The sequence below is a fragment of the Phyllostomus discolor genome, chromosome 5 (assembly GCF_004126475.2).
Source record: "Phyllostomus discolor isolate MPI-MPIP mPhyDis1 chromosome 5, mPhyDis1.pri.v3, whole genome shotgun sequence".
Classification (NCBI taxonomy): domain Eukaryota; kingdom Metazoa; phylum Chordata; class Mammalia; order Chiroptera; family Phyllostomidae; genus Phyllostomus; species Phyllostomus discolor.
The window spans coordinates 160,691,295-160,712,518 of NC_040907.2; the positions used below are offsets into that span (position 1 = coordinate 160,691,295).

The following is a 21,224-nucleotide window of genomic DNA, read 5'->3' on the forward strand; positions in this document are numbered from 1 at the left end:
GACTTGAGTGGTCCACAACTTCTGATTACCCAGTCAGCGTTCCCAGGTAAAAAAGTGAGAATGCTCAGGATGGTCCTGGTGGGAGGCGTCCTGGGGTCGAGGCTTGTGCCCTCTGGCTGAAGACTCAGCCCCGCTCCTCAGGCACCCTTTGCCCTCCCTTCTGTGCTCTCATTCAGGACCGAGATTGGGAGAGCGGGAGTGAAGCAGAGGACGAGAGCTGGTACCCCACGAACATGGAGGAGCTGGTGACCGTGGACGAGGTAGGGGAGGAAGAAGATTTTATCATGGAACCGGACATCCCAGAGCTGGACGAGATCGTGCCCATCGGCCAGAAGGACAAAATGTGCCCAGAAATATGCCCCTGTGTGACCACTGCCTTACCCCTGGATCTAGCCAAGGATTTCCCCAAGGAGGGGGTCAAGGCCATGGGTAACGGGGCTACGGACACCAGCCACAAGCCTCCCGGAGAAGTGCCTTCTGCTCCCACGAGCTGTCCCAGCGACATGGACGTGGAAATGCCTGGCCTAAATCTGGAGGCTGAGCAGAAGCCAGCTGAATGCGCGACAGGCCTCTCACTGGCGGGTTCAGATTGCTACGAGAAGCAGGCAAAGGGAGCAGAGAGCTCAGATGTTCGTCTGTCCCCTGCACTCCAGCAAATGTCTTCCCCCAAGCCAGCGGAGGAGAGGGCCCGGCAGCCTAGCCCGTTTCTTGAGGACAGCAAGGCCAGGGCGACTCCTGAAGATGGGGCCCGTGAAGGCAGCCCCGTGGAAGAGAAAGCCAGCCCCCCCACCGAAACCGACCTCCAAAGCCAGGCTTGCCAAGGAGTGTCGACCCAGGGTAACTACCTCCCTTTTCTCCTGTGTGGGTGGGTTGACAGGACCCCCGGTCACCGAGAGGAGTGAGCAGGCATGTACAGGCCAGAGTGAACCCAAGAGAGGTTTCAGCCTGCATTCAAGCTAGCGCAGAAAGCCAGCTTCTAAAAGCCCGGCTAAACCGTTTAGAGCTTTCAGGCAAATGGTGCAAAGGAAATCGGATAGGAGATCACACGTTTTCTGAGAAGCAAACTCAGATAGGACAGATTTCTCTGAATTTATGGGAGCCCAGATGGACTCTGACAACTGAAATTAGCCAAAGCTTTGAGTTATCAGCTAAAGTTCCCGGGGGGGGGCAGCCAGCTGCCTCTGTGCCTATGAGGCAGCGGACCACCCAGGCTGTTTCTTCTGTGAGGCCCGAGGGAGGGAGCAGGAGTGGGGGAGGCCCAGCAGGGAGCGGGCAGAGGGAAGAGTGGGGGGCTCACTAAGGGGCCTGGCCGGTCCCCCTTCTTTCCACCTCAGACCCACTGTTCCCCAGGGCCCTATGGCGACAAGAGACTTGTCCCAGGACCTCCTCTGCCTCCATTGGAGGTGATGCTGTGTCTGTGCCTGGCACTATGACATCATGAAAAACAGAGTTTAAAATAGGCTAAGCCCTGTCTCCTCTGCCAAGTGGAAACTAAGATCCATCAAGGGCTCCGGGGGCAGGAAGGAGGAGTCACCCTGCATGTTCTCCCTGTGGAAATGAGCAGATACTCCTTTCACAGAAAGCCTGTGGCATTCCACAGGTTGTAGTAAGGGGGGGTGGGGGAGTGGGGCAGGAGTCAGGCACAGAAAGTCTAGAGCAACAAAGCCTTCAAAATAAGCACTTCAACCCAGTGCCCTGTTGCTGGCGCAAGCCAGTAGGGGAGCCAGAAGCTCGGGCTTTCCTCCATGTCAAGCTGACCCGAGCTGTTTTTCACCTGCCCGGATCTGAGTCTCCATGGAAACTCTGTCATGAGCTGCCTTCTCGTTGCTAGAGAAACACTGAGGCCTGGGCTGTGTCCAGAGCAGGCAAGAAGAAAAGAGTGAAACGTTCACCTCGCTCTGATTGAACCCTCTTCCTTTTGTGGTATAAGCCTCGACATGCACGGCATTCGTGGCTTATTAGCTTACCCGGCCTTTGGAGTTCGTATTTAATAACACGGCGCTACAGGCTTGGGGTAAGAGGACGGCACGGCCTTCGCTGCCGGCCTCGGTGCTCCTGTGCACGTCAGCACAATTTTTGCCCTTCAGTAATTCTTCCTTCTCCAGAGATGGAGTGATACGGAGTTGGGGGGAATGGGCGTGGAGCATCTGCACCCCAGGCACCCGCAGCCCATCCCCCACAGGCCCTGTGCAGAGATTTGCCAAGTTTCCTTGTGTGTGGCATTCTTCTGGCAGTGGAAAAAGCTCTTAAATTATAGCACTTGGGCTCTAATGAATGAGCAGTCCTCACCCTGGCCCCGTGTAATTAAGCAGTCCAAGGGACCGGTCCTGGTCACACAGCGCGAGGAGTAGAATTGCAGGGATTCTTGGAGGCATGTTGTGTTTCATTAGTCCTTTGCTTTGGCCCCGTGTTTTGCAGAAAACGCCAGGTACTTGGAAGTGAAACCTCTGGACGTGAGGTCACCAGAATACACAGAAGTGGAGCTGAAACAGCCCCTTTCTCTGCCTTGCTGGGAACCGGAGGATGTGTTCAGTGAACTTAGCATTCCTCTAGGTGGGTGAAGTGCACAGTCCTTCCTGGGAAGTCAGCTCCCAGACATGACAGCTGCCTAGTAAGGTCTGAGCGCTTGACAGGGCTGTGCGTCCCTTTGTTGATGTTCTCCGTGTCTGATGCAATAACCTACATTTGCAAGGTGCTACCGCCAAGACTCTTGCAACTTCAGTCTCCCGTAGGAGGGACGGTGCCGCCTGGGCCCGGCCTTGAACAGCCCTGCCCTGGGAGCCAGAGCCCTGAGGGACTGTCCTCCCTGCCCGGGAGTGCTCTGTGAGGGACGCAGCATCACCATGCACCGCTTATGCTTCTGTCTTCCCCGAGTTCCTTGCCCCAGCCCTTCCGGAAACGGGGCTACCTTTTCGTCTTCTGAGTGATTAGCGTCCCTGAGGCAGTGACGCTGAATGGGCTGCACTGGGAGCAGACTCTCTAGGTAGCTAGCAGCCAGAGCCCTGGACAGAGAGGGGCCTGGGCCCTGGGGCTCTGCTGCTGGGTGGCTGCTTGTCCGCAGGCAAGTCAGACCCAGGAGTGAGTTTTAGTGTGGGTTTTTTTCCAGTCACTTCAAGTTTTTAGTATTGAGTCAACTGAAAAAAAAGGGAGGGGGGAAGAAGAGAGAAAGGTGTAAAGATCCTTTTCTTGCAGGCCTTGGGAGTGGGATGTTAGAGTTAGGGTGAGGGTCAGAGTTCACATGGTCAGGGAAGGCAACCCAGCCAGAGGCAGGATGGAGATCAGGGCTCTGTCCCAGGGGAGGGGCTGGCAGGGTGCAGGGGTGGGGGAGAAAGCGGAGGGGGGTTGGCTCAGGCCCCAGGCAAAGGAGTGGCGAGCCCTCGCACACAGTAGTGGGTTGTGTGTGGGGGGGGTGGGGGGGAGGTGTTCCTGGGCCTTCGTCTCCTCACCTGTAATGTGGAATTGGACCAGATGGGTGGGCTTTCAACGGTGGCCGTGCTGGAGTGGGTCAGGGAGGGAGGTCAGTCACACAGTCCCCTGGGACCCATTTTCAAAAAGGAGAGCTAACCAGAGTTTCGGGTTGGGGAGTGAAGGTCCTTTAAGAAAGTTCCCCGGGAGCTTCTGACATGGCCACTAACCTGGCGACTCCCGCGTCAGCCAAGATCGTCTCTGAGTCCCTGTGCTGCCTCTGAAAGGTTGGAAGGCAGCGCGAGAGGAGTAGTAGCAGCTGCTCCGAGGGTGACCTTGGGAAGGTGCCACAGGGAGGTGTGAGAAGTGCGGAGTGTGTGATCACCCTGCCAGTGACCACGTGGCTGCTCAGGCAGGCGGAGCCAGGCGGTATGGAGGCTCCCCCGTTTCATCCAGTTTCTCTTTTCACTTTTCGTGTCCTTTTAAAAAGTTCTGATTGTTTCTCCAAGTTTACCACTTGCATACAGTCAGATTGCAAAGCAAGTGTCCTTTTGGTTTTTAAGGGACACATTTGCTGTGTAGCCTCCAGCAAGCCTCAGGGCAAACACTGAAAAAAAGAAATTCGGGCTTTAGAGCACCGGGATGACTGCAGGAGCGAGGGCCCTGAGTGTGGTGGCCCTGGGACACGGGTGCCACGGCTGCCTTTCAGGGAGAAGGTGCCGGACGGCATCCTCCCTGCATTTGGTCTGTCCGTCCGCACAGGCCCCGGCTCTGCGCTTGGCACCCCGGGGAACCCGAGAGGTGCCACACGAGTTGCTTGTCATTCGAGAACTTGGAATCTCACTGACATGCACACAAGCAAAAATTAAGAGTAAAATTCTGCTATCTTATAATTTTTTAAAGATTTCAGTTATTTATTTTTAGAGGTGGGGAGGAAGAAAGAGAAGGAGAGGAACGTTGGTGAGTGAGTGAAACACCAATTGGTTGCCTCCCACACATGCCCCAACTGGGGACAGAAGCCGCAACCCAGGCCTGTGCCTGGACTGGGAATCCAACCAGCGACCTTTCCCTTTGCAAGATGACACCCAGCCAACTGAGCCACACTGGTTAGGTCAGGTACCTTATAAGGCACCTTAGGTTAGGCGCCTTATAATTTGTGTCTTGTTATTGTTATTTTTCACTACAGAAAGTGTGCAAGATTACGGTAGCAATTAAAAAATAAGAACCACCCTGGCAAGTATGGATTAGTGGATTGAGTGCTGGCTTGCAAACTGGTCACTGGTTCGACTCCCAGTCAGGGGACATGCCTGGGTTGTGGGCCAGGTCTCCAGTAGGGGGCTCTTGAGAGGCAACCACATATTGATGTTTGTCTCCCTCTCTTTCTCCCTCCCTTCCCCTCTAAAACTAAAATAAATAAAATCTTTTTTTCTAAAAAAAGAACCACATAAAGTAAATATTGAATGTCATGTCTCTTCCCCCCAGACTCTCCCCAACTCCAGAGGCAGCCACTGTCGTATCTGCAAATAGCTTTCCTCCCACCAAAGTAGGATCACGCTATATACATAATGTTCCGAAACTTGTTTTTTAAATTTAACAGTGAGTCTTAGAGATCGTCATGTCAGTACACAGAAAATTCCTTCCTCTTCACCACCACAAATATTCCATCTTAAAAGATGGGCCATAACTTACCAAACCATTCTCCTGCTGAACATTTTAAGATGTTGTCAGTCTTTTTCCTCATTATTAAAATGCCCTGACAGCTAAGCTTTTATTCTTATCATTTGCCATGCAAGCACCATTCCTGGTGTTTTGCATGTACTGGTAGTATCTCATTTAACTCCCTGGAAGCCCCTCTGAGGTCAGTAGTGTTTTCGTTCCTGTTTTACGGATCAGAAATCTGAGATGCAGGGTGACAAAGCTAGAGATCAGCCCCCCAGCCGGCATGGCTCAGTTGGCTGGGTGTCGTCCTGCAAGCCAAACGGTTGCTGTTCGACTCCCAGTCAGGGCACACGTGCTTGGGTGGCAGGTTTGGTCCCCCAGGGCTCGTACAGAAGGCAACCAGTCGATGTTTCTCACCCTCTCTTTTTCCCTCCCTTCCCCTCTCTCTGAAATAAAAAATAAGATAGAATATTTAAAAAAAAAAAACCACCAAGGCTGAAGATCAGCCAGGACTGGAGTCCAGATGCCAACCCCAGCAGCTGGACTCTGGAGCCACGCTGCCCTTGTGCTCTGCCGCCCCCTCCACGGCTGCTACCTTTGTCTGCGGGTGGTATTTCTGTAGGGCAGTGTCCCAGCCTGCGGTTGTGGGGTCATAGGTATTTGCATTTCACATTTTTGTGATTGCTACTAAATTGCACTCCAGAAAGATTGTACCAGTTTTAATTGCTACCTTGGGTGAGATGTCTCATTCTCCACATCCTGGCTAACATTGGATATTATCAGTGTTTAATCTTTCCTAATCTGTCAGGGAGGACAATGGCGTCTCATTCTGTTTTTTAAAGCAGCTCCATTGAGGTGTAATTGATGTGCGATGAAGGACGCATATTTAAAGTGTACTGTCTGACCAGTCCGGGCAACTGTATGCACCTGGGAGGTCGTCACCGCAGTCGAGATAGTGACATATTCATCACCCCTCAAAGTCTGGTACTCCTCTCCCACCCCTCCCTCTTCATACCTCAGTGCCCAGGTAACCACCCACCTGCTTTCGGTCACTAAATGCTGGTTTGCATTCTAGAAATGTATACAAAAGGAAACAGACAGTATGAATGTTTTTGCCTGGCTTCTTCCACTCAGCATAATTGTTTTGAGATTCATCTGTATTGTTGGGTGTGCCCACGGCTGGTTTCTTGTTTTGTGGAGGAGGATTGCATTGTGGATATGGATATACCACATTCAGTTGATTCATTCATCCATTGATGGGTTGTTCCTGGTTTGGCACTATTATAAATTGTAGTTTTGTACTTGATTATTGTCTTCCATTAGCTGTGAGACCCATTATCTCCTTGATCTCTGGGGGTGAGGAGAAGTGTGTGGTGCTATTTTCCACATTAGACAGGTGAGGAAACTGAGGCCCAGAGAGTCGCCTAAGCTCACGCAGCGGGTGCAGGTCAGAACCGAGGGTTTCTAACCTGAGGCCACTCTGCCCTGCCATTCCTCCAGTTCGGGCAGCACCATGTAGGGAAGGCCGTGCTGGGCAGTGGCTCCGGGCACAGACTGTGGAATCTGACTCCCTGGTTCAAACCCAACTGGCTGGGGGACAAAGAGCCGCTTATTTAACCTCTCTCCGCTTGGCGTTTTTCATCTGTAAATCAGGGGTAGTAATAGAAGCCTGCCATGTAGGGTTATTTTGAGGGTTAAGTGAATGAATACTTGTAAGGTTTTAGTGTCTTCCAGGAGGAGGTACTTAGAGAGAATTGTCTCTTGTTGTTATTTGCCCGTGAGGTAGTTACTGAGACCTACTATGTTTGCTCTCATGGGGGCTGCATAACCCTCCACTCTCCAGGATCAGTCACTGTTGCAGAGAGACTTTTAGAAAGGCAGGGGACAACTTTGTGGCTTTGTCTCCATAGAGAGAACAGGGAAGCAAGATGAGGAATGCCAAGGTCAGGGCACGCCACGGAGGGGAAAGGGAGGTGAAGGCCCCTTGCTCAGGAACTGGGGTGGGCATTACGGGGAGGGGCTCTGGGTGACTCCAGGCAGAGTGAGCCTGCCAAGGCCTGCTCTTAACCAGAACCAAAAAGCATTGCCTGCAAAATGAAAGCTCCCCCTCCACCCATCGCAGGCTTTACTGGGATGACGGGGTTATAATTACCCTGCCAGGAGCTATTATTAGAAAGGCAAATGCAGCTTTAATTACTGTACTTAATAGAGGCTGAAAAATGGGACAACCAAGTGGCTACAGAACTTGTCGGGGCGCTGCGGCAGTTTTTCTTGATGCTGCTGCTGCTGCTTCCCTTGGCCCTCACATGCCAGAGGCCTCCCGAGGCAGTGTTGGCCCTGCAGTGCCTGTGACCACTCCCGGTTACACGCGGGAGCCTCCCCACTCAGACTTTCCCAGTGCTCTCTTTCGACTGCCAGGTACTTCTGACCAGCCGCTGGGCGGGGGGCGGAGAAGAGAGTTGCTGCCAAACTGTGGAGTCCAGGTTCTTCCGGTAGCCGTGGTGAAAGGTCGGAGGGCAGGCCGGCGAATGCGTAGGCAGTTGGCTTCTGTGCAGAAATGTGTAATGCGTGTGTCGAAACTTATGTATTCTGAGCACCAGGCAAAGTGAGAAGTGCTTCCCCATAGCACCATTTGTGGTGTGATTATTTGTATTTCAGATGAGGAAACTCATCTCAGAACGTTTGAAGATCACACTGTGTAAGTAAAGAGCTAGGTCCATCTGACTCTAAGTTTCATTTTCCTTTCACTATACTGTGGCTTCCAGGCTTCTTCTTCTTCTCTTTTTTTTTGGCAGTGGAAGCTTTTGTTGAAGGGAAATCTCAGGCCCTGCTTTGTGCTCCTTGGTGGTTTCTGAGCCAGCTGCCCCCCTCCTGTGGGACTGGGACAGGGGCTGGAAGGATTCTTGGGAGACCTGGAGACTCCTGGAGGCCTCAGCCAGGGTCTGTAGTAAAACCCCAGGGCTGCTTTCCTGGTACCAGCCTGCTGGCCGATCCCGCAGGGTCTGGGGCAGGGCAGAGGGGGTAACCCTGGTCCACTCCCGGTGGTCTCTGGGTGGTGCCTCCCCTCTCTTACTCACCTTTATCTTGTTTTGTGTGAGCCTCTGCTCCCTGTAGAGCAGCCTCAAGGGGCAGAACCATTCTGTAGGAATGGAGGAGAAAACGGGCCTTGCTCAATGCTCCTTTGGCGGCCGCAACCAGGAGCCAGGACCGGTCTGTGAGGTGCGGGGTGGGGGAACTGCTCACTCACAGGCAAAGCTGGGACCCTTTGCCATCCTTTGCAGTGGGGGGTGGGGAGGGGAAGGACACGCAGCCTCCCTCGGGGCAGTTTGGCCTGAGTGGAGCCGCCTCACTCTTGGAGCGGCTGAGGGCACAGCAGCGTGCTACGTGGCAGCCAGAGAAAACTGGCTGGGGTGGTGGCCTGGGCCCTGACCCTCTGAGGAGCAGTCTGTCAAGGCAGGCTGTGGGCGAGCCTCCAGGGCTCTCTGCTCCCCCAGGCCTGCCCCTCCACACTGAAAAGTGGCTTTTTCGAAACGGAAAAAAATGAAAGTTGTAATTACACATCTCTGCGCGCTCAGCTCTGTCTCACAGGAGGTGGGAGGAGGAGTGTGAGGGATGCTCCACACTCGGGGTCCCACACAGCGCCTGGCCTGTCTCCCTCTGCAAGAAGCTGCTGTTTCCCTGGCGTGCTGCTCCCAGCCGCGCTCTCCGCTGCACCCAGTGTGGCCACCCCCCGGGGAGCAAGGGGAGCTGACCAGATGGCAGTGGTGAAGCTCAGCTGAAGTGTCAGCACGTGTAGGGTACGGCCACAGCCTGAGAGCGGGTCTGGAATCTGCCTGCCCCTCTCCTTTAGTTCTGCGATGGCTCCTGCTTTTCACAGCCCTTGCGTCCTGCTCTTGTGTGGGCACTGAGCAGTCAGGGGCCTGAGGACACTGAGGCCCGGATGGGCTTTCCCTGACTCTCCCAGCTCACCTGGGCTCTTAGCGTCCAGCCTGCATCCTCTCAGACTTGGACTCTCTGTACTCTGCTGACAGTGTCTTTCAAGAGGAAAAGCCATGACCCCTGAAACACCTCGGTGGAGGCTGGAACAGCCACCAACCCTTCCAAGATGAATGGTCTGGGCTGCGACACTGTCGCTTCTCAGGCTGTGGGCCCGTTTTCCTTCCTTAGGATCAAGGCCCTCCCAGCATCCTGGGACTTACATTAACGAATGACAGATGAAGTTCTTTTAGTTGATGGTTCAGCCGAAAAGGCTGGAGAAAGATGTGTGTGATATACTGTTACATGAAAAAGGCAGGAGACACATGACTCAGGGTGTAATGAACTCTGCCCCCCAAAAAAGGCTTTTCCTATAGATAATGTGAAAGAAAATGTCTAATTGGAATGACTCTGAGTGATTTTTCCTCACTTTTGCTTATTTAAAAATTTCTCTTTCGTGAACATAGTTCTAAAATAAACAAAAATGAGCGTTCTTCTAGAGTTCTGGTCACAGCTGCTGCAAAGAAACGACGTCCAACAAGCGAACTGCGAGAAACCTCCCTCCTCCTCCTGTCCCCAGAAACAGGCTCGTACTGGGAGAGTCCGGACCTAGTTCCTGGAGGCAGCTGCAGACACACACTTGTTAAGCACAGCCACCTGGGAATGAAGGAGGTTTCATTCACAGTCTAGTCTTTTGGTGCCTGTTTTTCAAAGGAGGCAACTGAGGCTTGGAGAAGCCAGGTGGCCAGCCAAAGTCAACAGGAAGTGAGGGGTGGAACTCATTGTCCCCATTTACACCTGAAGGCTGAAGGACCCAGGCCCCCCCTCCCCCACCCATTGCCTTCCTAATGGCCTACCTGTCCATCCCCCATCCTTCTGCAGGGGTGGAGTTCGTGGTACCCAGGACTGGGTTTTACTGCAAGCTCTGTGGGCTGTTCTACACAAGCGAGGAGATGGCGAAGATAAGCCACTGTCGCAGCGCTGTCCATTACAGGAACTTACAGGTAACCTTTGCCCTTCCCCGCCTGGCTCTGAGGGTTCTCTAGCCTCTGTTTCTCTCCTCTCGCCTTCTGCCACAAGGAGATCTGACTCCACCCACACTGCTCCACACGGTGGCTGCCTCCCACGTGCTCTCAGAGCATCTGTTTCCGCTGTGGTGCTCAACACATTCCACTGGGCCGGGGTTTTGTGTCTTCCTCTCCCTCCATCCTGAGTAACTTGAGTTCATGCTCACCCGGCCCATGGCTGGGGCTGACCCCTTTCACAAAACCTAGGTGTTCCAGATGCATATCTCTCGCTGGGTTTCTGTTCCCCTGTGCAGTGTCCAGGTTTGCTAGTATAGAGGCCACCGCGTCACTCTGTGTAAATGTTCATCCATACTGCAACTCTTTGTCACAGGCGTACTGTGTACCAGACACTGTTCTAGGCACTGGGGCCAGAGCAACAAAATCAGAAAACTACAGATGAAACACTGCCCTCGTGGAGTTTCCAACCTAGTGTAGGTGATAAGCAATACATAAAATAAGTTTTATAGGATATCAATAGATGATATATAAAAATATTCTGTGTAACCATATTTCATACAATCTAAGGTACCATCAGTTGTAAGACACCATTTTTTGATACCAACAAGAAAAAAAAGTTGAAAATTAGACAGTGAGACCTCATCAATTGTAAAATGCATCTCAGTTTCAGAGAAGTCAATATGTGAAAAAAGCATCTTAAAAACAATGAAATATAGTAATATGCTCCATCATCTATACCTAACTGGTATGTAACATATTAGAAGGTGTTCTTTGTAATGAACATCTGGGATAGGCTGGGTTTAGTAACGTAATGGAAAGCATGGTCTATCAGATGCCCAGAGCAAGTATCTGAAGCACCTTCTGTTTTTATCGCAGGAGTCAGGCTAATTTCTTGACACCCAAGGCCTGAACTCAGGAAGACCCCCAGGCAGGCAGCGTGCCCTAACTCCAGAGCCGGCATTACCAACGCAGCCGCAGGGTTAGAGTGGTTGGTCTGGTTCTTAACCAGAGGTGTGAACCGGAATCACCTGGACAGAGTTGCCAGAGTATACGGGCTAGCTCAGAGAGTCAGTAGAATTTAGGGGGGCCCAGGAATATGTAATTTGAGAAAGTTCCCCAAATTGTTTGAAGTGCGCCCCTAGTGAAGAGACTCAGAGGTGGGCCAGTTCTCCTGCTTTATGACTGAAGCCCAGAGAAGCTATGGGTTTGTCCACCCCCAGGCAGATGCTGAGTGACCAGGCCAGGAAACAGGTCACCCGGTTCTTAACCACTTTCCTCTTTTTACTCTACTAAGCTGATCATGCAGACTGAGACCCGTAAAGTCATGGCCTGACTCACCGCCTGCAGGGGACCGGCATGGGCCCTACCCAAACTCAGGCCTCGCGGAAGCCTCTCAGTTTCCCGCCCCAGAGCAGCTGCCCTGTGACCGAGAAGCCGGGGGGCTGAGGCCCGGGCCCCAGCCGCTTCGGCAGGAGGGCAGTCAGGGCCTGACTCGGCCGGACCAAGGGTCCAGGCCGGGCTCCATGCAGCCCGCGGAGGGCCATCTTCTACCCAGGAGCCATCATGCCCCCTGGCCCAACTAGAGGGAACCTGCAGACTGGCATCGTTGGACCGGGTCTTGGAGAGCACCTCCTCCTGATTCTCCTGGCCTTGGTCCTCACACTAGCTGGCCTCCTTCAGAAATGCAGCTTCCCGTACTCACCTTATGCCTGCTTCTTCGTTCTCTCTGGGGCTAGGCCTGAGAATCTGAATCTATAAAATCTTTCTAGCGGGTTTTGATACCTCGATGTGAGAGAAACTTTGGTCTCACCCAACATTATCTGCTAGGCCACACTGCTCAAGGTCACCCAGGAAGTTAGGAAGAATGCCAGGGCCTCCCATTCTAAATCCTGTGTGTTTTCCAGGGCAGTGCACCACACGGTGTTCTGGGCCTTGGGGCCAGACACGCAGGCAGACGCACCTCCCACGGCAGGGCACAGCCATTCCTGTGGTCCCTAGGCGTGTCCGGGCCAGACGGTGGCTAAGCCCCTTACACCTGCCAACCACAGCTCAGGTTTCGCTGTGCACCTGTCAGGGAGCCTGGAGCCTCCACCGCAGGCTTCCCAGATAGGGTTTCTGTCGGTGGCCTTGGCAGAGTGTCTTTGTCCACATGGCCTCGCCCACCCTCCCCGCCCCAAGTTACACTCGTGAAAAGTGAAGAACTCAGACCCAGGCAGCAGGTGCTGGCTGACACCTGAGTCGGGCAACTTGTAAACTTAGCCCCCCAGAGGCCTTGAAGTGAGGGTGAGGGATTCACTCTTGAGGCAGGGAGCAGGTGGAAGGAGTCCTCTCTGTGTGTCTCCTGCGGGGCCCCACCCCTGGTCCCGGCCCTGCGAGAACCCGCCAGAGAGATCCAGGGCAACAGGTGGAGTCGGTACCTGACAGGAAAACTAGACACCTGCTGGGCTCCAGGTCCAGAGGAGGAACGTGCCCGTATGCAGTACACTCACCCAGCCGCCTCTCTGAATACCCCTTTCCCTTCCCCGGGGGCCGCCCCTCCCCCATCAGGCTCGCTGACCTCTCACCGCCACCCACAGCCCCCTCTGCAGAGGGCGGGCGGGCCCAGTCCGCATCCTCTCGTCTGCCCCTCAGAGTCACCCGGGAGGAGGAAGGCTGCCGTCCCCATTGAACAGATTGGGGTCTGCGGCCGGAGAGGCAGAGTGACTCTCCTGAAATCGGAGGGCCGGTGCCACTCATGATAAAGGGCTGCATCACCGAGTGTTTATCCTGGGCCAGCGCTGTGCTAAATGTTTTCACAGTACTTCTCGTGGGTGTCATAGCAACCTTATGTGGTAGCCCTGTTATGCCCTGCACTTGACAGATGTCAGAGATATCGGGTGACTTGCCTGCTGAGGTCTAGGATTTGAACCCAGGTCATTTGACAGAAGAGCCCACGCACTTGACCACTGTGCCGGGCCTGGCCGCGCCCACTGCCAATCCAGCGCTCTTTGCGCGCTGCCCCTGGCTGCCCAGCACTTGGAGGGCCCAGCTGGGGCCCCGGACGTTTTCTCGTTCTGTCTCACCACAGTGAATGCAGAATCCCAGGGCGGCCTGACACTGGGCTGGGGGCTTGTCCTAGCAGTGAGTGTCCTGGCACCGTGAGGCAGCCCCAACAGTGGGACAGAAATCCGTGGAAGGACCTGCGGGACACTCCACCTGCCAGCCTGCCTGACGGGAAACAGGATGTCGGGAGTCTCGAGTGTCAGGCTGCGGTTTCGTCTGTCGTGATCTCTGCAGGACAGCATTTCTCTCCTTCTGCTCTCCCAGCCTCCCTCCCTCCCCCCTCTTCCTGTACACGTGGACGTGCTGCCTGGACCCTGGGCTCTGCTCCAGGAGGGACGCGTTCCTTGTAACTGAACGTAAAGGGGGAGAAACGTGTGTAGCTTAGTGTGGGTTCTGCATGGGCAGGCAGGCGAGGGGGCCTCAGCCCCTGGAGGTGAGATGATAGGGGAGGAGGCCAAGGCACACACCTCCCACTCCTCTCCGCTCCTCCCCTGTCCTGCTAGGTCGCCACTGACCCCCTTTCTTCCTCCGTTGTCCCTCTCCCCCACCACAGAAGTACTTGTCCCAGCTGGCCGAGGAGGGCCTGAAGGAGACGGAGGGGGCAGGCAGCCCGAGGCCCGAGGACAGCGGAATCGTGCCCCACTTTGAAAAGAAAAAGCTCTGACCTGTGCTGCTGGAAGCCGGGAGGGAGGGCCCGCCCGCCCAGGCGGGGCCTCCGTGACCACCAGGACGGGGACTGACGCCAGAGACGAAAGAAAACCGGGCAGGCCGCGTCGCCTGGGTTTGTTCTCGGAGACTCACGAAAACGCCCTGCAGTGTTTCCCAGGGCTGTTGCCCCAAGTGTCCAGCCCACCGAGGGTTGCCCACCCTCTCCTTGTGCCTCCTGTTTCCTTCAGACTGTCTTTTCATTTTGCTTCTCTCTTCTCTCTCCCTCCTCCTGTGCCAAGGGTCATTTCCTTTTCATAAAATCCAACTTCTCAGGGATTTTCACAGTGTTCAAATTCTTGATGGGCTAGGACAGGTCAGGCCAGGCTGAGGCATCCAAGGAAAAAAATTCCACAGAAGCTCCTGGGTCAAGAACTGCTTCAGCGAACCTGGGACGGTTTTTCTGCCTGGCATCCTGGGCGGGGGGTGAGCTGCGAGGGGTCCCGCGGTCCCCGGGAGGGGCACCTTCAACGATCTGTTGGCAGAAGCTGGGAGTTCCTCTAGCTGGGCCCCCTTTTGGAAAAGCCCCTGATTTTATCGATGACTCTTTTGCCCTCTCAGTTATCCTACATGTCTAGCAGGGAATTTTTACAGAGGAGGAAATGAGCTCTTCATTTGAGGGGCTCTGACAGTTTCTCCAGAAACTTACTTTCCTCCCCTTGATGTCAGGACATGCCAGGGTTTGTTCTATGCTGAACAATGAATTTGCTGTCGATTCACTTCAACTAAAAACAAAAATGGAAGCATCCTCTCCCTGCAACTAACACAGTAGTTGGTAAAGGCTCAGGTTGAGTGTCGGCCTCCCGGCCACGGGAGATGCCGAAAGAAGGAAATGGCATCTGTCCTTGACTCACCCTTGGGCCCGCACTCTGGCCCCGGCAGCCTCGCAGTGGGATGGTGGTGCATGGTGTCCTGGTGCCGGGGGAGCTAAGGAAAGAAGGCTGTGTGTGGGGCTGCCGAGGGTCTGAGCATGGCCTGTGTCTGTAGGTAGGCCCTTTCCGACTCGGCAGGAAGTCAAAGCCGGCTCAGCGTTGACTGCAGAGCTGTCTGCACGTGCAGACCTTGATAAAATGTTGTGAAGAACAAAGCCCTGGCCCTCACTGGGCTCTCTGATACCAGAGGGCAGTGCCTTCAGGCCCCAGACAGGCTGCGGGGCTCTCGTCCGAGGTTCTGGTGGAAGGCTCTGGGACGAAGGTGTAGGGGGAACGAGGCCTGGCTGCCTGCCGCCCTAGAGAAGACCTCAGGGCCCCAGAGGGGAGCCTGGTGCTGTGTCCGCAGCTGACACACTCGACTTGGAGTGCCTTCCCTGGCTCAGTCTTCGCAAGACAGTCCCTGTGTCTGTTCCTGACCACCAGCATGCAAACTAGAAAGAGATTGGTTTTTTTTTTCCTTTTTCTTTTCAGGTAGATAGTGTACTGCATATTCTGTCCTCCACACTAAAGGCAGAAAGGTAGAGAGATTATCTGAGTTCAACACTGTCAGTGAGGAAACCGAGGCACAGAAAGGCAAGAAATGTGGAACACAAATACAATGATCATGTGTAAGGCTTGGGGCAGACGGTCACCGACAAGGAGAAACCTGCTGGGAACCTGCAAGAGAAGAGTTAGGACACCAGAGGAAATGGATCCGCTTGGACAGGTGTGGTGAGAAGAGGCTGCGGGAAGCAGGAAACCTGAACTTGGCCCCTGGCTACCTGGGGGCCTCAGAAAGGTCTGTGTCTCAGAGCAGGGTTTGAAGATGGTGGCGCAGCCTGGACCTGGCAGGTCCCCCATCCGCCTCCCCGGGTGTTTTTTGAATCCGGCATTCTGGGAACCAGCCTCCTCCATTTCTCGGAAAACCTTTGGCCCCGAGCATCTGTCTCCCCACCAGAGGGGAAGCCCAGGGCCAGCTCTCCAGCCTCCTTGCAGAACCGTGCTGGGAAAAGCCTGCCACCTGGGTCAGAGGCTGGAACTGCGCATTGTCCAAGAGGCTGGCAGTCTTCTCCCCGCAGAGTGGACGCTGACCCCAGCGGCGTTTCCATGGCAATCGGGATGGCTGTCCAAACAGCCTCATTCCTGAGTCATGCAACAGCTCCCTTGCTGACAGCCCGACCTTGTCCATCTTGGGAAGCTGGAGAAAGCCTCTGGGAGGCGGGAGGGGCCCTCTGCACTCGGTCAGAACCCTCAGCTAAAAAGCTATCCAAGAATCTATATTTGCGTGTACATATATTTATTTTTATACAGTCCCATTGGCACGGTCCTTCACCCACTCTGCAATTTGCTCTTTTTATTCCTATGTGTGTCATACACACTGCAGCATTAGAGACAACCGGGAAAATACTGATTTATTTTTTAAAGTTTTTCTTCAGTGCGTGTCAACCATTTCAAAGTGTCTCCCCAGAAAGATTGTTCAAGAGCAGCTGTTACCTTGAGCAGCAGACTCGTGTGTACCCTGGGCTCACACCACCGAAGGTCAATGCCATTCTCTTCTCATCGTGAGCACCTGAAATGAAGTACACCCAAGCAGTATTTCCAGATCATTCGGTAAATTTGCAGTTCGTGCGAGTATCCGGGTTTCCTGTCCTTGGGCAGTCCGAGGCTGTGATCTGTTGGATTTTACTTGAACTGGACCAGAGTTTGTTTTCCGAGCTTACGAGAAAAAGAGAAACACTAGTTAATTTAAGTTGGAACTTGTAAAGTATTAGAATTTGTTGACTGTCCTATAAATTGTCACTTTTCCTGATCTGTACAACTGACTGCAAGTGTTTGTTTTTACAAAAGGAGAAAAAAGATTTTTAATAAAGAGAATGTGAAAGCTTGTGAGCGAGTAGCTGCCCATCGTCCGGGGATCTCTTCTTGGCGTTCAGCTGGGGGGAAGTTCCCTGGGCCCAGAGGTTGGGATGTGGTCCCTCTCGGAACCAGAATGTTTCTAAAGGGTTGAAAAGAGAAGGCACAACAGCTTCCACCTGGGGGTGTGGGGGCATCAGATTCTCAGGGGTGAACCTAGGGAAGGGCCGAGTCTGGGAAAGTGAGGAGCTGCTGCCCCTTTTGGAGGATGAGATAGAAAGTCTCTTGGTTTCTTACGCACCCGTGTTCCGGCTACCTACTGCGCCCCAGTCTCCTGGTGGCGGAACCCCGTGGCACTGCGCCACAGCCAGGCCAGCTCTGGTGGTGTCATCCCCGCCTGGGCACCTGCTAGTCCTGTGACTTCCTAAGTCTCACTTCCTCGGGCGTGACGGGGGTTGGTGGTGGTGACCCCCTCCCAGGTTGTTAACTTAATCAACGACGGAAACACGGCTCTGCTGCCCAGCACGAGATCCAGTTTGCTTCGGGAATCTGTGCCCTGGACAACCCTCCACACTTCCCTGGTTCTTCAAGTTCTTTCTCAGTCCAATGCCAGTCTCCTAGGCCCCGTTGGCCAATCCTCTGAATGGCCTGGAACCTTCTCTGGGCCCTTCCCTCCTCTTGGCAGTGCTCCTGTGCCCACGGGGAAGGGGCTGGGCAGCCTGCTGGCCCCAGAGGGCAGAGCGAGTGTGGCCGCCTGTACGCGGTGGGAGCAGACTGTGCACCTGAGGGAGGGAGGTTCCCGTCGAGCCTGCCGCCGCTCCCCCGCCCCACCCCGCCCCACCCCAGTCGGACCGGACCATCCTCGGGGTGAGCTCAGTTCTCCAGTTCCCAGCAGGAGGGGCGGAGACGCCTCCCCACAGCTGCTGGCCACGCTTCCGCCGGCCGCAGTGGTGAGTGGGCCTAGAGCTTGTCCAGCTCCCCTCACTGCAGGAGCCAGGATGCCTGAGGGCGCCTAGCGCTGGCAGGGTGCTCCACGTGGTGGGGGGCACCGTGCACACAGTATCCTGTGAGATAGCGCTGCCCGAAGCTGTGCAACAGAGCCATTCTGCTGGGGAGCCCCCAAGTAGCAGGACCCCCCCATGCTTAGATGTTCCCATTTGTTCTCTCATGTTTCTGTGGGCCCTAGAACCTGGTTCTGAGCCAGTCAACTGGGGTGGGACCCTAACATTCAGACCCAGGCTCTGTGCTCACTTCTCTGTCCAGACGGCCCCTGGCCTGGCTGCCACGGCCTAGGCACAGGCGTGGGCTCCTGACCGTCATGAGACCCGGCCGTTTGGATACTCAGCTTGGCCCTTGTCTGCCCTGAGACCCGTGAGCCCCTCTGAATGTCAGTGACAACTACTGGCTGTCTGCGTAGGCAGCAGTAGGGCACCTGGGCTCACCCCCAACAGCTCCTCCTCGTCCTGCTGCCGCACCACGGTGGTCCCACAGAGGAGCCTGTCTCGAGTGGCTTTCCAAGCATGTTGGAGAGGGATGGCCCAAAAGGCCACCAAGCTCTGGCCCTTCCATTTGCAAGTGAGAAAACTGAGACCCAGAGAGGGAAAGTGACCAGCCTCAGGCAACAGAGCTTCGTGGTACAAAGTCAAGACTAGAATTCAGATCCCCTGGGGACTCCTCCTGGAGACACACGGAAGCCTGGGTTCCTTCGGCTGGCTTGCTTCATGAGTTTTCCAGGTCTAGCCCTGGTTAGACTTGGCACCCAGCAAGGACTCGAGGCAAAATGGCTGGTTTTTGTGCTTTGTGTGCGTTTCAGAAGCACCTGTGGCGCTTGTTAGAAAGCGATTCCTGGATCCCTGGGTGTGTTTCTGCCCCAGCAGGTCACGAGGAAGGCGTTTCCATTTTAGCGAGCTTCACGGTAATTCAGTGCAGGTGGCGTCTGCTGCTCACACTTCGCAAAACACGGCCCCGGACCGGGGACTTCCCCAGCAGCTCCTAGAATAGAAGGGGGGTGTTTATTTTGCTGGAGGAAGGGCGGGAGGGTAGTGAATGAGGCCATTGAAGGTGGGAGAAGCTCCAGCATGAAAACGGCTTCAAGATGGAGACAGGAGGAAACTAGTCTGGCAGAGGGAGCTGGTGGGAGCCGGCGCTGGTAGGGGTTGGCCATCTCTGGGTTGGGGGCACGTGTCAGCATTTTTTTAGTTGGTTTCATACTCACTGTGTTGGGGCAATGGTCGGTTTTCTAAGGGTCTCTTTATCCTCGTTGGTGGCTGAGAGCATTGTTTATTAAGAAGACGCCTTGAGACCCGCTGAAAGCCCTGCCCTCAGGGCAGAGAGCTGAGCTGCAGGCAGCAGGCTTTCTGGGGAGACTGGAGTCACGGGGAACAGGAGCCTGTCACCGCCAGGGCCGTGTCACCACCAGCAAGGGACCCAGGGATTCACACACTTTCTCTCCGGCCCTCCACGCACCAGCACTAACACCAGTGTCAGCCCTGAGGATCGTTGAGCTTGTCTACACTCAGTGTGTACGCTGCCAGGACACTGTCTCTTGGCCGCTTCATGACTCTGAGAGGCACGTGTTCTCTCATTTCATAGATGGGGAAAATGAGGCTCCGAGACCCGAAGTGGCTTGCCCAGGGTTGGCCAGCCAGTAAGCAGCTGAGTAAGGATTCAAACCCAAGTTTTTGTGACTCAAACTGTGCTTTTTAACCACTCTTCTCCGCTACCTGGTTCAGGGGCGGGGTCTTGACTCTGCCTCTCCCTAAAGCCTCCAGACCCTGGGTCCTCCAGGGGCAGCGGGCTGGGGACATTGGAGAGCTGGGGGTATCTATCCTCAGGTGCTTATGATTGACACCTGACCGTTAAACTCCTGAAGAGGATCTCCTCAGCCCCTCCTCTCCTTAGGAAGTAGCTGAAGAAGGCCCCCAACACACCACACTGCCAGGGAGATAGGCAGGAAGGCCAAAGCACGGTCTTCCTTCTCATTGAGCGGAGTTTGCCAGGGGAGCCGGATCCAGGAGGGGAGAGAGGGCGGAGGACCTGGGGTGGGGGCTTTGCCACCTCCTCCTGCTTCAGAGAAGGAAGGGAAGAACCCTGGCTTGACCAGAAGGGGACTTCCCATGGAACCAGAGTGCTGGCCAGACCTTGCTCTTTAACCCCTCCTTTCTGAGCCAAATTACACTGTTTATTTACCTGCCACCTCTTTCCAACAAGGGGTTGAGATGACATATAACACAGGCCGTGTGTGACCAGATGGAGCCATGAGACAAATTTTAAGTGAAGATTGAGGAGAGGTTGGGGGTGGCAAGTACGTGAGCTGTAGTGTTGGTAGAGTAGTGGTAAATAAGCATGAGATGTGACTGGGAGCCTCCTGGGAGCCAAAGGAAAAAGAGGAAACATGCTCCATTACTTGTTAGAAGAGCAAAAGCATTCCTGTTTATCTGGGGAATTTTTTCTGCTCAGCTCTGTATTCCAGAAGACTTCTGTGGTCTGGGCAGAGGCGCCGAGAGGCTTGGAGGAAATCCTTAGGAACTGGCAGACCCACCACGGAGAGGAGCACAGCGGGAGCCCCTGTGGAGGAGACACTGGGAGGTTTCCTGGTCTGTGTGACGTGGTCCCTGAAGTCAGGGGCACTCCACCCGGTGTCCAGTGGCCTGATCTTTGCTCATGCCTGCCCAGCCCACCTGAGCCAGTGTGCTGGCTTGAGTTTGTGGGTTTGTGTGCTTGTTTTCCTCAATCGGTTTTCAGATTTCTCCTATTACTTGGCTGAGCTTCCAGGGGCCATGTCCATAGACAAGGCCATTGCCATCACTGCCATCTGACTGCCCGGCACACTCACGGCAGCAGGGTGCTCTGGGTGTGGCCCCTATCCACCCTGCTCTGTGGAAAAACCTCACGGGCATTTACCCTTTGGGGTTCCCCCATGGGCTGACTGCACAGGGCGGAACCTGGCCTGACTGGAAAGCTCTCGACTCCTTCAAGACAAGCCTGGGAACTCCCTCAGACCGGTCTGATAAGGACCGGCCCCGGGAGGAGGGGTGCCGGGGGTGCCACCTGCCCACTTGCCCATGAGCTCTCTCACCCTCACTGTCTGCGAGGCCAGAAGGCAGAGAACTTTCTGGTTCAGAGGCAAGTCCCTGTGCTGGAAACCCAGACCCTTGAGTCTCTGTGTCAAACCCACAGTGAATTCACACAGGCCTGGGCAAGGGTCTGCCTCCCTCTGCCTCAGTCTTCCCACCTGCACATTGGATGTGCGCCTCGTGCCTGCCTGAGCCTGGAGCAACAGTCAGACAGGAGCGGGGACTCGCTATCATCAGTCACAAGGGGGTGGGGGGGGGTCACTTCTGTCCCTGTACTTTCCAGAGCTCCATGCCACAGGCCTGCTGGGGACATGATTCTGTTACCACCCTCCCACGCCCCGCCAGCACAGTCTACCATCTGCAGAGGACCGGTCCCACTCAGGAGCAAAGGCGTGTCTGCAGGGCAGGCTTACTCGGGTGCCATCCTGGTCTCTGTGGTCCTGCTCCTTGTACGCCTTAGCTTGGTGTCATCCAAGCCTATTTAATGCCTGCCTCATCCCACCTACCTTCTTGCCCCCAGCCTCCTTCCGTGCCTGGCCGTGCCCAGTGCCTCATGGGCCCTGACAGGCTCC

General features: G+C 54.8%; 1 protein-coding gene across 1 annotated transcript in view; it reads left to right on the top strand.

Moving 5' to 3' along the window:
- The window catches only part of RBM20 (RNA binding motif protein 20), a 183,019-nt gene extending 166,410 nt beyond the window's left edge, over positions 1-16,609 (top strand). The window contains exons 11-14 of the mRNA XM_036027277.1: positions 177-837; positions 2,419-2,553; positions 9,922-10,043; positions 13,660-16,609. Coding sequence (XP_035883170.1) covers positions 177-837; positions 2,419-2,553; positions 9,922-10,043; positions 13,660-13,770 — 1,029 coding nt within the window. The 3' untranslated portion in view covers positions 13,771-16,609. The remainder of the gene's footprint in view (positions 1-176; positions 838-2,418; positions 2,554-9,921; positions 10,044-13,659) is intronic.
- Positions 16,610-21,224: the final 4,615 nt, after the last annotated feature.